Source organism: Zootoca vivipara, chromosome 5 (assembly GCF_965207765.1).
Source record: "Zootoca vivipara chromosome 5, rZooViv2.hap1.1, whole genome shotgun sequence".
NCBI lineage: Eukaryota > Metazoa > Chordata > Lepidosauria > Squamata > Lacertidae > Zootoca > Zootoca vivipara.
The window spans coordinates 13,460,047-13,474,207 of record NC_142588.1 but is presented as its reverse complement, the minus strand read 5'-3'; the positions used below and the strand labels follow the sequence as shown (position 1 = coordinate 13,474,207).

At 44.8% G+C, this 14,161-nt stretch overlaps 1 protein-coding gene across 2 annotated transcripts; it reads left to right on the top strand.

The window, feature by feature from the left end:
* Positions 1 to 1,283: 1,283 nt before the first annotated feature.
* Positions 1,284 to 13,810, top strand: DUSP29 (dual specificity phosphatase 29). Of its 2 annotated transcripts, XM_035138666.3 has the most exons (5): positions 1,284 to 1,567; positions 3,539 to 3,755; positions 8,246 to 8,454; positions 10,789 to 11,009; positions 12,933 to 13,810. In XM_035138666.3, exons 2-5 carry the CDS (start codon positions 3,720 to 3,722, stop codon positions 13,181 to 13,183), a joined length of 717 nt encoding a protein of 238 aa, XP_034994557.3. In that variant the 5' UTR covers positions 1,284 to 1,567; positions 3,539 to 3,719; the 3' UTR covers positions 13,184 to 13,810. The 2 variants fall into 2 exon arrangements, with proteins under 2 accessions (XP_034994557.3, XP_034994558.3); XM_035138667.3 differs by lacking the exon at positions 3,539 to 3,755 and having other exon boundaries at positions 1,289 to 1,567.
* Positions 13,811 to 14,161: the final 351 nt, after the last annotated feature.

The window sequence follows — 14,161 nt, the reverse complement described above, 5'->3', positions numbered from 1 at the left end:
TCCTTCCTCTCCCAGATCAGAGCCACCCCCTCTCTAAAAGACAGAAAGAGAGATGTATACATAGGCACACACTTCAATTTTCCAAAGTAGCTGAACAACAGCTTCCTTGTCAAGGAGAGGCAAGGAAGGTAATTCCCCTGGGGAAGAGCGTGGGCGATTTCAGAGGTTTTCCAGGCAGTAGGCAAAGGCCTCAAGAGCACAATCAATATATTCCCAAGCCTTTGAACCCGCGTTCACTCCAGTTCCCGCCACCATTTTAAAAGGATCAAGCACTGTTGGTCCGGAGATGGAAAGAAGATAAAGTCCCTACAATGTAGTCTTGAAAGATCTACATTGGCTCCCAGTACGTTTCCGAGCACAATTCAAAGTGTTGGTGCTGACCTTTAAAGCCCTAAATGGCCTCGGTCCAGTATACCTGAAGGAGCGTCTCCACCTCCATCATTCTGCCCGGACACTGAGGTCCAGCACCGAGGGCCTTCTGGCGGTTCCCTCGTTGCGAGATGCCAAGTTGCAGGGAACTAGGCAGAGGGCCTTCTCGGTGGTGGCGCCTGCCCTGTGGAACGCCCTCCCAACAGATGTCAAAGAGAAAAACAACTACCAGACCATTATTATTATTATTATTATTATTATTATTATTATTATTATTATTATTATTATACCAGAGAAGAATGGCAGATTAAGTTGATGGATTATGCCAAAATGGCAAAAATGACCGGAAGAATCAGAAATCAGGAAGACCCAAATTTTAATGGGGGAAATTTATAATTTACCTTAAAAACCATTGTAAACACTTAAAATTGTTAATGGGATTGGAATAACACTCGTAGTTCAATGGTGAATTTTGGATATAATGGAGATGTAAAATATTTGGATTATTATAAAAGATGCAGGAGGAAATGACTAACAATAGGACCCACAAAGAGGAGGAGGAAAGTCCAGGAGATTCTTTGGAATCTTGTTTTTATGTTGTATGTGGGATTGTAAACCTTTAATCTGAAAAACCAAATAAATAAATGTATAAAAAAATTAAAAAGAATCAAGCTCTGGGGTTGGGTGGGACCCCTGGCGAGAAACCCTGGATAACTGCTGCAGTCTAAGTAGACAATACTGGGCCAGCTGGTATAAGTACTCTTACAATAGATAAATAATAAATACTTATAGCGTTAGGAGGAGCAGAGAAACCCTGGCAGCTCCAACGGGTTACATACTTTTGGCACTGTGAAAGGGATAGCTGGTATGGCCTCTGACCCGAGGCTAGCACAGATCCAACTATGCCTTTTCGCACACCACTGGAGCCTGCACACGAGCCTCTCTGCCTTGAACCCTGATCTGCTCCGGCAGCCTGGAGTTGCTGAACTGCCGAGGCCATTGGTTTCAGGTCACATTAGGGAGTCGTTTTAGTAGCAGATGTAAAGATTCTCCCCTTTGAGTGGGTATCACACAAGGTCAGTCAGCAAATCCTACTCTAAAAATAGATGCCAGTTTCAAAGTTGGCAAAGATTTCCTTTGCCGTCCCTGTCACACTCCGAAGATCCACGCTACCTACAGCTCCTGGATAAAGTCACAGGTAAGACAAGATGAGAGACTGCTGAACTCCCTTTTCGCCCTTTCCCTTAAAAAATGCTGGGAGAGGACAACCAGGCAAGGGGGGAAACTGAGCATTTAGCTGTCCTTTCAAAGGAGCTGGTGGCTTTGTAAAACCATTTCAGGGCAGAGGCACAAGTAATATTAGAGATTCATTCATTTGGGGATACAGTGAGGTCATTCAGCATGCCAAAATATTATACAATGAGCTGCACTTCTTTCTTTCTTATTGGACGAACATTTTTATTGTTTATGCTAAACTGAGATCTGTTTTGGGAGATTTTAAAATCTACTCTGGGGATCTATTAGATGCTCTCCCCTCCCTTCTCCCCTGCTCTTCGGCTCTTTATTTTCTTTCAATTCCCCTTCACTTACATCAAATTCTGTTGCCCTGCTTCTACTCTAGATGGCTTGTGTCTGTCATTCAGGAAATTTGAATGCCTTATGTCAGCCAACCCAGCTGAACTGGCTTCATGTTAACCACTTGCGTTGGCAGTGGAGACCAAGTGCAAAAACGATATTTTTTAAAAAGAAATTGCTGGCCTGGCGAATATACAAGGGAGTAGAGATGCAGACAGAGGGTAAAGGAATAGTGACATAAAAGAGATTATACTCAAACTCATTTTAAACTACAACTGCACGAGACACACAGAAAAACCTCCTCACAATGTTCTTCTAAAAAAACAACCACCAAAAACAGTATCTGAGAAATTCCAATGATAAGGATTGAATTAACTTTTTTGTTGTTGTTGTTTTAAGAAAGTTAAAGAGGATTCTTTTCAAAGAAGCTATTGCCATTAAATCAACCCAAAATCAATTTGGCAGGATTCTTAGCAGTATATTTTCAGACATCGATCTTCCATTCATTTTTTAGTTGTTGTTGTTTTAGTGGGACATGTGAAGTAAAGTCATCCCTGCGCCATGTTTGCAAATATTGCATCTTTGATCAGATAAGCATATTGAAATCCAGGGCCTGCCTTCTCTCCTAATAAGTGACAGGTACCTAGTGAGCCACGAGGCTCCTTTGGGTGGTTGCTAGGATTTGCAAAATATCATGTAACTGGAGTAGCACTTTAAGGTCTCCACAGCAGGAGTGCCATTTTGAGAGGGCAGTGGGGTTGTTGCACCTGCTCCTATTTCTCCTGCCATGCCTGTGGTTCCGCTTTAATACAGAAATTGGGTAACTGATCTGTGTTGTCAAAAATGTTGCTATAGTTACTATGAGCTAGAAACAAAAAGTAAATAAAACAAATACTCCAAAAACGCATTGCTTCAGCATTGTCCATTTTAAAACTCAAATATACCCAAGAGGTGGCCCTTGGACCTTAACTGAGACTCTTGCTCTCCCATCCCACCCCATTCATCATGCCTTGCAAGTGTCCCAGAAAAAAACGGGACAGGACATCCAATTTTCTCATGCAAGAGCACGGTGGCCATTGGGGGTACTGTGATCTCATGCCGAAATCTCACCCCTCCAATGCGCTTTTTTGGGGGGGGGAGAGATGCAATTATGCAATCCTGTGCAGCGCTCCAAAATGTGCAAGCACGGCCCCCCAAAAACACGTCTTTTGGACTCCATAATCTCACACTGATCAGACGCACATCCCAGTTTGGGGACTCTGGAGGTTGGAAGGTTTGCATTCAAACACACCATCTGTCTCCATATCCTAACAATATCTGATCTGCTGTGCTACACATGGGCAGCCATAGGAGTTGCCCTGTGGTGCCCCAAAGGGTTCCATCTTGTCCCCTGTGCTATTTATCATCTAAATGAAGCCTCTGGGTGTTGTTAACAGGAGATTTGGAAGTGCCATCAATTTCAGGAGACACCTAGCTCTATCTCTCTATCTCCACCTGAATCAGGAGAGGCTGTTGAGGTGTTAGCTTGGAGGAGGTGATGGGCTGGACATGGGCCAGTAAGCTGAATCCTGAAAGACCACCTTCATCCCTACAGGTGCTTAAATCAGCTGTTTATTCCACTACCCTCAGAAGATCGTGGGGTGGTGACCTGGGAGAGGGGATTTTCTGTGGCATCCCCTAAGTTGCGGCTCTCCGTCCCCACCTGGCATCTTCATTAGACAGCTTTCGGGGAACGCTGAAGACACACCTCTTTTCCCAGGCCCTTGACCCTTGAGATGTGCATTTTTAGGACTCACCTTATTTCTGTGATTGTAAGTTGTTTAAAACTGTTTTTCATACTGTGTTTTAATTGTTCTAACCCACCCTGGTACCTTAGGGTGAAGGGCGGATAATTAATACAACAGCAACTCCCTAGCAAACTTTGGCAAACAGATCAGGATGAATGCCCTATAAACAGGCTGCCCGGAAGCAATGTATTTGTAAATAAGTTTATATGAAGCATGATGGCTTCTAAAAACAGACAGCAAATCCCCAGAAAATAGCACCCTCCCCAACACAATGCCCCCAGTTTCAACTATCTCTAGAAATAAACCCACAGCTCTCTCTCTAAAACTGCTGGGTTTTGTCTCCTGATGGGTCTCTCTCTAATAACTTGAGAAATTCTGGGCCATCAGAAGACTGGTCAATAGCTTGTATTGGGGCTCATTTACACTTCAATATTCCCATGCAATTTCTGCAAAATAGCCAGCCAGCCAATCATAATTGCCAAGTCTCCCATTTTTCATGGGAAACCCCCAGATTTTAATCAGTTTCCCGCTGTTCTCCCGAATGGGAAAAAATCCCGTAAATCTCCTGGATTTCCTACCTGCCAGGGAGGCTCCATTTGGGGTCCTGCTGCCGCCTAATTTCAGGTGCCCAGACTTGGGTAGCGCGGCACTGGAAGTCGCTTCTACGCATGTCTGGATATGCCTAGAAGCGACTTCCAGTGCCGCTCCACCCATGCCTGGGCACCGAGAATCAGGCAGAGCGGCACAGGAAGTTGCGTAGAAGCGACTTCCGGTGCCGCGCCGCTGCTGATCCCCCATTTTTCAGCGGGAGATAACCAAGTATCATGGAATTTGGTTACCAAGGTATAAAAAGCCTATCCCAAGAGAACACCAGCCAACCCATGCATTTTACTTTAATTTGTCCATTAAATTTGTTTAAAACATCATCCTTTATTACACCTCTGTTTGACAGTTATTTTTGTGAACTCCCCAAAAGCAATAGCTTAGGTGCTGGCCTCTCCCAAACATCTTCCACAGTGAAGACCGAGACAGATTTTTTTTTTTTGCATGTTTTCAATTTCCGCATCTTCCTTTGGTATTTCTTTCATACCTTATTCTTCAAAAAAAGTCCCACTCATTTGCTGGTTTCCTGTCTTTTTAATGTACAGTATTTAAATATATGCTTTGCTAGAGTTGCCTTGGACACTATGCTAAATATAGCATCTGTGACTCAGCTCTCTTTTGACTAGATCCAGATTTGATTCCAGATCTGAAATATTTCCTCTTCTGAAATTAACTGAGTGTATGAAATTTTCTGAACAATTTCCCATCCACATACCTTTTAAATCTGTGAGCATTCAAGTCATTGTTCCCAAGTGATTTGAGGTCTTTCACGAGATCCTGGGTATTGCTCACACAAATGTGTCTCTTGACCGCGAACTAAATTTGCATTTATGCAATCAATTTGATGAGAGTGGAAGCCATTCTTGTAAGATCTCCTTTAGCTGCTTCTCTGATTTTTTTTAAATGTCTGTAAATCACCATCAAAACTTGGGTTAGGGGAGTATTACTATTTTCCTGACAAGTAATGGTTCTATGGCTAAATCTGTTTCTTGTACAAGTTCTGATTTATGGCCCTCTGTGCCTTCCTTGACATATACATCAATGCACTTCCCAACCCAATACAACTTTACTCTGCCCTTTTCATGGATTTTAAATCTAGAGATAAGCATCTTTTTGTTCTGCTAGTGTTCTCTGATAAGCCCAGAGAAGCCTTATTTTTTTCCTGTAAGCAAATGTCAGACACACTGCTTCCCCTAACTTGGCTCAATCTTCTAGCATTAGCATAGACACACACACATACATACATTGTGTTATCCTTCTTGAAATGTTTTCATTGTGCGTCATTTACCCAGTGACACTGCAGCCTATTTTATTGTCTGCCATTAGTTTCCATGTGCTCACTGTCAACTTCTATCCTCTCTTCATTGATTTATTGCCTGTCTGTAAATATACCACTTTCCTGCCAAGGCACTCAAAGCAATTAGGGCCCTAATGGTGGCTCAGAATGTTTTAGATCATCTTCCCCCAGCAGATGAGTCATCTTGAACGGGATGCCATTCGGCTTCTGTCAGGCTTTTCTCTGGAAGTCAGCTGAAAAGCTGCTCCATAATTGTAATATGATTATAATTATCATATTATCATCACACCAGAAATCTGGTTCCATTACAGAAGTCAAGGGCACAACGCTACCAGGAAGTTGCCCTATTCAATCTCCGCCGAAATTCTTTCTTTGGCGATCACTCGTAGCCGAGTAAGATTGTCTTCCATAAACACGGTTTTAACAATGAGACCGTAAGTGACTGTCAAGGCCAATTCTGGATCCACACGTGCTTCCACAGTGGGGACATTGGTTTCTGGGTGGGAGTTGATCACGGTGTGGATTTGCCAAGCGTGCCTTCCTCAGCATACTGAAGCTCTATGATGGAAGTTATAGTAACCTTACTCTTTGCTTTCAGCCTGCTCAGACTGAAGAGCTTTCCATCTGTTCGATATATGATTTCTACTCCAGTGGGGAGTTTCCCTTTGACAAACTGTAGGATCATGGCAATGGAAATAATGAATAGAGTTGGGGCAATAACACAACCTTGTTTAACACCTGATCGCACTGTGAATGGTTCTCTTTGAGAGCCATTGTTATCTGTGATTGTTGCTGTTATATTATCATGGAGGAGCCGAATGATGTTTACAAATTATCTGGGCATCCAATTTTCAGTAGGAAAGTCCACAGGGCATTACGATTTACAGTGTCGAAAGCCTTAGTCAGCTCAATAAACACCATATACAGGGGTTGGTTTTGCTCTCTGCATTTTTCTTGAAGCTGTCGAGCGGTGAAAATCATGTTCACTGTCCCCCTAGAAGGCCGAAAACCATTTTAGGATTCAGGAAGGGTCACCTCAGTTATTGTTACGAGACGTTTTGCTAAGATCCTTGCAAGAATTTTGCCGGCTGCAGCTAATAGAGAGATGCCTCGATAGTTTCCACAATCAGCTCTGTCACCTTTTTTAAAAAAGAGAGTGATAATTTTGGCATCCCTAAAGTCTGCTGGGATTTCTTCTCTTTCCCAGATTTTTTCGATGAGCTTGTGAAGTTGTTGTGTAAGTTCAATTCCGCCCACTTTGAAGATTTCGGCAGGTATCCCATCAGGTCCACTGGCTTTGTTGTTTTTCAGTTGGTTATTAGCTGTACACAACTCTCCCAGATTTGGAGATACTGCAAGCTCATCTCTAACTTGTTATTGTGGAATTTGTGAGAGGTCCTCAGCAGCTACAGGGGAATTAATGGAAGCTCAACAACAAGACAGCGAGGGGAGAGAGAATGGAGAGGCTTTTTTTTACTTCCAAAGCCCCTAAAAACCCAGCCACCGCTTCTAAATTGGAGTTTTGAAACCTCAACACAACTCTCAGAGCCCCTGCCTGCCTGTGGGGAAACCCTATTTGTCCAGTCCTACCTATTGGCAGACACAGCCAAAATTCCATGTTTGTAGATGCGCATTATTGTGAGGCAGAAGGTTCGCCATACAAGTCCAGCTACCAAGAGCTAGTCTGACATTGTTTGGGTCCATAAAGAAAGGTAAGCGGGGGGTGCTGGCTTCACCTCAGCAGCAGCCTTGCTGTAGGTCATATTATTATTGCGTTTACTGTGGAAATGACCAGTTTAACTGCCTCACAATGAGCATTCTAAGCCAAAAGCCACCCACCGGTTAGGCTCTCTTGGAGGAAGCCGTATTTAACATATGGAGATTGACTAACTTCTGGCCCAGGAGGTTACTTCAGAAAGGGGGAACAGGTACAAACCTAGACAGCTATTGGAATGAGCACTTTTCTCCCCTCCTCCACCCCAATTAAAATGTCACCCTGGACAGGGGCGAGTGCAAATAATAGGGCTGGGATCGGATTTCTTTCTAATCACTTGAAGCACTTTGTGAAATTTGGCAAACGCAACCCCTAATTACTCCACGGTATGTGTGGTGCTGTTGTTGGTTGTTGTTTTTATTTAAAAAAAGGTTTGAATAGAGCCAAGTACTTCAAACCTTCAGAAACACAAAAAGGATTTGGATGTTAGGTCCTCAATATTTGACTAACCTTTCTCACAATACCACTGCTTCGGCTTTTTTCATTCCAGAGACGAGAGGTTGAGTTGGCCAATATTTCAAATTTTTCATTATAAGCTCCTCCAGAGTCAAAGCAGAAACATATGTTCTGCCTCAGGGCAGAGTGAAGCCGAGATGCCTCTCATCCATAAATCTCCAGTTTAAATTACCCCCTCCGTGCTGCAAAAAAAAGCGCCACCCAGAGAGGTGCTTTTCATCAGTAAGAAATTGTCATATAAATAACCTTATCCCCCCCCCTTTTAAAAACTCAGTCCTAATAGGCCTGTTGTAAGGTACGAGAATGACAGTATCATCTCTAGGGAGAAGAATTTTGTTCACTTGATCTCTTAACAGCAACCTCACCTTCTGCTTGGTGTTGCAGGTTTTTGGATTTTGTTTCCACCGTCATCCATCAAACTCTTCAATGGCCCTGAAATCCGGGAAGATCAGTGCTTACGCAGCTGTGAAAGTGGACCCCAATGGGGACTACTGCACCCCTGGAGCATTCGACCTGGAGAGGCTCTTCTGGAAAGGCAGCCCAAAGTACACCCATGTCAATGAAGTCTGGCCCAACCTCTACATAGGAGATGAGTAAGTTATGGCCTCCAGTAGCCATGCAAATGGCCTCCAGTAGTCATGGAGATCATTATGCCTGTAATGACTGGATCACAGTGGAAAAGTGGCTCTGACATCATCCTCTCTGGGCTATGCTGTGCACATGCAAGAGTAGATTGTGTGTAGGGTAATTGAAAGATATTTATGGGGCGGGAGGTAAAAAGAAGGAGGGGGTTAGAGGTTTGGACTTCAAATGACCCCCTCAGAGAATTTGTCCCTTCTTCAAAATTCTAACCACTCCCTGCCTGTCTTATGTCAGCATTTGCTTAAAATCTGTACACATACTGATCCCCTGCAGAGCCGTGTATGGAGAAAAAGCAGCTTGGGCGGGAAATGTCTTTGAGTGAAAGAGCATTGGTGGGAAAGACACCCCTGGGTCTTCCCTCCCCACGCCCGCAATGCTGCGCCTCTGCTCCAAATCAAAGCCTCCCCAAAGCTGCTTTACATTAAAAAGAGAAGAAGAAACCCACCAAAAACTTGCATTCGTTTTGGTGCAACATCTAATTTGCCCTTCATTCCTTTTGTAATAGAATGCTGTTGTAGACACTGCCCAGAAGGAATGAAACTTTTACAAGCGCTTTCAGACATGTAATAAACAAAGCTTCGAGTTTCATGGGATGCTGCCCCTTCCAAAGTCTTTTGCTGGGGAGCTGCAAGAATGTAATGCCAAGAATTGGACACTTTTGTGAAAAAGCAGAGTTTTAAAAATAGGTGGTGCAGGGCTCCTCCTTTTCAGAACCGACACTCATATCGAACCTCTACAGAAATGCCTAAAAACTGCTTTGTATTTTCAACCTAAGTTTTAAAAGTGAGTGTCCTATCATGCAAAACTTTTTTAGAATTTATTTTTAAAAGAACACATGGATTTCACAATGTGGCAGCTTAATTAAAGGCCAGAGCCAAGTGACTAACAGAAAGCATCAATTCAGACACAATATATCAAACTTCTTTTGGGGTGGGTGGGGGTGGGGGTGGGACGGAGATAGTTCTATTAGGAACCCCTAACAACAAGGAAGTCCAAAAATGGGATTACCAGGAGGCTGTTGTGGCTGTTACCTAATCTAGTGGTTTTCACGGGAAAGTACTTTTGCAGCTACAGTTGATACAAAAGGGACTTCTCTCCCGGGCACTTCCTTTGCTGCCTTTAAACAGCAAGAGTGTGTGAACAGAAAGTCTGCTATTGCAGACCCTCCGAGTGTCCCTATTTTCCAGGGACAGTCCTGGATTTACAGAAGCCATCCCAGTTTCTGATTTGATCCCAGGATGTCCCACTTCTCCTTAATTTTAAGTTCCTGCAGGATCTGGGTCCTAGCAGGCAATCACCTCCCTGTGCCCTTATTAACCTGTTTTAGTTAGATAAATGTTTGCCCATCTAACTCACTGCGATGCTTTGTTGGCTGGGGCTATGGGCACTTTGCCCGATGGGGCTCCCTCTAACATGTGGAGCGAATGCCCTTGCTAGCTACAGCAGGCATCCCTGAACAGGCAATTTCATGGTCCAGCCTCTTGATGGGAACAGTCTCCACTGAAAAGCGTAAGCCATCCCATCCAATACACGTTACATTCAATGTGTGTGCCATCCGGGTACCTGCATACGCCATAGCTGAGTGGGCACTCTTTCACACAGTTATAGAAATAGATGGTGCTTGTGTTCAGCATACCATTGAGGTGGGGAAGAGACGAAAGTGATGAGTCATAGAATCAAGAGAGCTCTGGTGTTGTTCCAGCAACAGCCGCCCTTCAGCTCAGCCTTAGAAAGGAGCAGCATAAAATCATAGAATCAAAGAGCTGTAGAGTTGGAAAGGACCACGAGGGTCATCTAGTGCAACCCCCTGCAAGGCTGGAAACTTTTGCCCAACGTGGGTATCAAAGCCATGAAGGAGCGCCTCCATCCCCATTGTTCAGCCCGGACACTGAGGTCCAGCTCCGTGGGCCTTCTGGCGGTTCCCTCACTGCGGGAAGTGAGGTTACAAGGAACAAGGCACCCACTCTCTGGAACACCCTCCCATCAGATGTCAAGGAAATAAACGACTATCTGACTTTTAGAAGACATCTGAAGGCAGTCCTGTTTACGGAAGTTTTTAATGTTTGATGTTTTATCACTTTTTTATTTTTATTATTAATATTCTACTGGGAGCAACCCAGAGTGGCCGGGGAAACCTAGCCAGATGGGCAGGGTATAGTAAATTATTATTATTATTATTAGATCTTGAGATTAAGTCTTGTGCCATGCCAACTGAGCTATGCTAGCAGCCCTCTGCAAGTAACCACAGTGCCCTTGCCTAACAGCCTCTTATTGCTTTGACCCAGGAAAACAGCCCTTGATCGCTACAGCCTTGAGAAAGCTGGCTTCACCCACATCCTCAACGCAGCTCATGGCCGGTGGAACGTAGATACGGGACCAGAATACTACAGGGACATGGACATTGAGTACCACGGGGTTGAGGCAGATGATCTGCCCACCTTCAATCTTAGCCAGTTCTTTTACTCTGCTGCTGAATTCATTGATAGAGCACTCCGGAATGAAACAAGTAAGGAAAATGGGCTTCCATCCTGGCGTTATCTGCAACGGCCTAACTAGCATGGTGTGTGAGCCTGTCGCACCTAAGACCATGACCAGGCATGGGTGTTTTCTCTAACCCTGTGAGCCTGTGTGCGTATGGGTGGGAGGAGGTAATCTCTTGCAGCTACTATGGATGCTGCATCCCCATCTGCCCCCCCCATTTAAATCACCCCCATTCAGCACCACTCCTTCCCTTGTGTGGCTATGCTGCTTAAAAAAAACCAAAAACGGACACATAAACTAGAACAAGCAAAGAACCTCTGAGTATAGCAGAAGGCAGAGCATAAACAGCCTGCTCCCAAACACTGAGAGTTCCTTCTGAAGCAGGCAACAAATCTCCCGCTTTGAGCACCTCGTTTTAAAAGCTAACCATTTGAGTCAGCTACCTTAATGCAGGACCTGAAAATAGCATAAGCTCTTGGCAAGCACTCCAATCCTGCCAGGACGCTTTGCCCACTCCCTTTCATGGGCAGTGGTGGAAGTGACCGTGGTCAAGGGACAGGACTGTTTCACCTATTGGAGCTCCTCACCACATGTAGACATGGCAAACTGGATACACACATTTGTCACATATTAGTGTGCCCCTTTAAGAGATTCTAGTTTTCCCAAAAATGAATGGAGTCTGGGACAGCGTCTCCATAAGCCTAGATCCACTTTGAAACTGCAAGAGCCAGTTGCTCACTAGGTGCTGTCCGTGGTGCTGTAACAACCAACCTGCCTTTTTCCGAGGGCTCCTCCAAGCAGAATAAGACAAGAGTACTTTGAAATCCATGTTCCTGAGCCGCGCCAGGTGGGCTTTTCAAAATCAATCACCCCTACCACACATTCATGATCGGGGTGGGGTGGGGTGATCCTCCTTTAGTTGCAGTGCTTATGAGCCTGGCAGAGTGCTTAAAGGGTTAAGTCTGGTAAGGTGAGGTCTAGAGACCAGATCCTCTCTTAGTCAAACTGCAAAAGGAAGAGAACTGTGCCATACCAGAATAATTCATGTCATAAATCATAAGCCAATCTAAATACGATAAATAACTCAGCAATTTCCAAATCGTTCATCCTTCCCTTCCACCCACCTCCAATTTCCCAAACCCCCACTCCTTGTTAAACTAGGGGCTGCTAACCCCTGTCCCAGACCAAGTAAAGGCCTGATCTGGCTTTTTTCTCTCCCCCTTCTCCAAGAACCCAATTTTTGGAAGTGGCAGTAAAAAGGGAAAAAAAATTAGTAGGTGTGCCACTGAGTTGGGTGACCCAAACAGCGTGATGAGGATGCAAACTGCCTCTCCCCAGTCACCATTTGGTAAGTAGGGAAGGGGGTGATAATTTTTATCTTCTGCCAACTTGCATGGATCACCTGGGGGCCCTTGTGCATGTGTGTTGTGCCTGCACACAAGAGTGTGGGGTATCCACATCCACCACTCACATATGACCCTGTGTAAGTAGAAAAGTAAAGGTAAAGGACCCCTGGACGATTAAGTCCAAAGGTGACTATGAGGTTGCAGTGCTCATCTTGCTTTCAGGCCGAGGGAGCCGGCGTTTGTCCACAAGACAGCTTTCCAGGTCATGTGGCTAGCATGACTAAACCGCTTCTGGCGCAATGGAACACCAGAGTGCACGGAAACACCCTTTACCTTCCCGCCAGAGCGGTACCTATTTATCTACTTGCACTGGCATGCTTTCAAACTGCTACGTTGGCAGGAGCTGGGGCAGAGCAACAGGAGCGCACTCTGTTGCACGGATTTGAACCGTCAACCTTCTGATCAGCAAGCCCAAGAGGCTCAGTGATTTAGACCACAGTGTCACCTGCTTCCCTGGATTTGCCCAACACCAATGGCAAATGGGTAAGTGCCAGTGGCAAAGAATCTGAATGGTTTCTCTCTCTTTTTCTTCACTTCCACAGGCAAGATTTTGGTCCACTGTGCCATGGGTCGGAGCCGTTCAGCTGCCTTGGTCTTGGCGTATCTCATGATTTACAAGAACATGACTGTGGTTGATGCCATTGATCAAGTGCTCAAGCACCGGTGCATTCTCCCAAACCGTGGCTTCCTGAAACAGCTCAGAGAACTGGACATAAAGCTGGCCCTGGAGAGGAGCAAAGCCACAAACGGGATTGAGTGCAACCAAGAGGCCAGCACAGAGACGGAGATCTAACATTCCCTATTTTCTAGAAAAGAATTAGTTTTTAAAAGAAATGGGAAACTTGAAAACAATTAGGTCAAGGGAGTCATTTGCTACCAAGTAAAGCTGGGGGAGTGGGGGCGGGGAAGAGACTCAGTAGCACTTCAAATGCCTTAAGCGTATTTGCAGCTTCAAAATGCACTAACATGGTAGGGGGTCTTCAAAGAAACTTGAATAGGGAACTTGAAATACACAGAGAAGGCTTCCTTCATGCTGTTTTTCAGAGCTTTCTTTTACAGAGGAGGGGGCTTGGGAAGCAACCTGATAACCCAGTCACCCAAAGAGTCAATCAACAGGGCATAAGAAGAAAGGACCAAACGGGATTTACAAAGAGTCACTGCTGGAAACTGTTTGTCACTTGTTTTAACTTTGTGGGTTAGGAGGCCTGCAATTGGCACCCCTGTATTTCAGTACATGCACAAACACACAAAACTGATGGGGTTGGTAGATGGACCTTGCTGGGTCCAAATCTCGCCCTCAAAAACAGTGAAAGAGAGTATTTTGTTATTTGCATAGACACCAATGAGCATGTGCAAATGGTCAGCGACCACCTTTTCCATTGTGGGAAAAGGCAGCAACTCTTAAAAGCCTATTGACGAATCCCTTTCTCTCTGCTTTATCATGAGCAGCTTAGCATACTATCATCAAACCAGGAACATAGTGGGCTGTGTTGCCTGCCATCATCTGTATGGAAAGACAATGTGAATGAAATGTTCAGAGACTATGCCTTTCCTGGCCAGGGACCTAGTAAAGCTATGTTGCAGGGGCCAATAAGGCCATTAGCGGAGGGACCAAAGTCACTGGATAAAGCCCAGCACAAATTTGACTGCAGCTATCCACACAAATATTCACCCTAACTGGTCCTCCACCCCAACAGGGACACAGGAGGGTGCAAACTCTCATTTCAAGTACTAGGCGCACAATATAATGTCTCCACCATGCCCTCTTTGG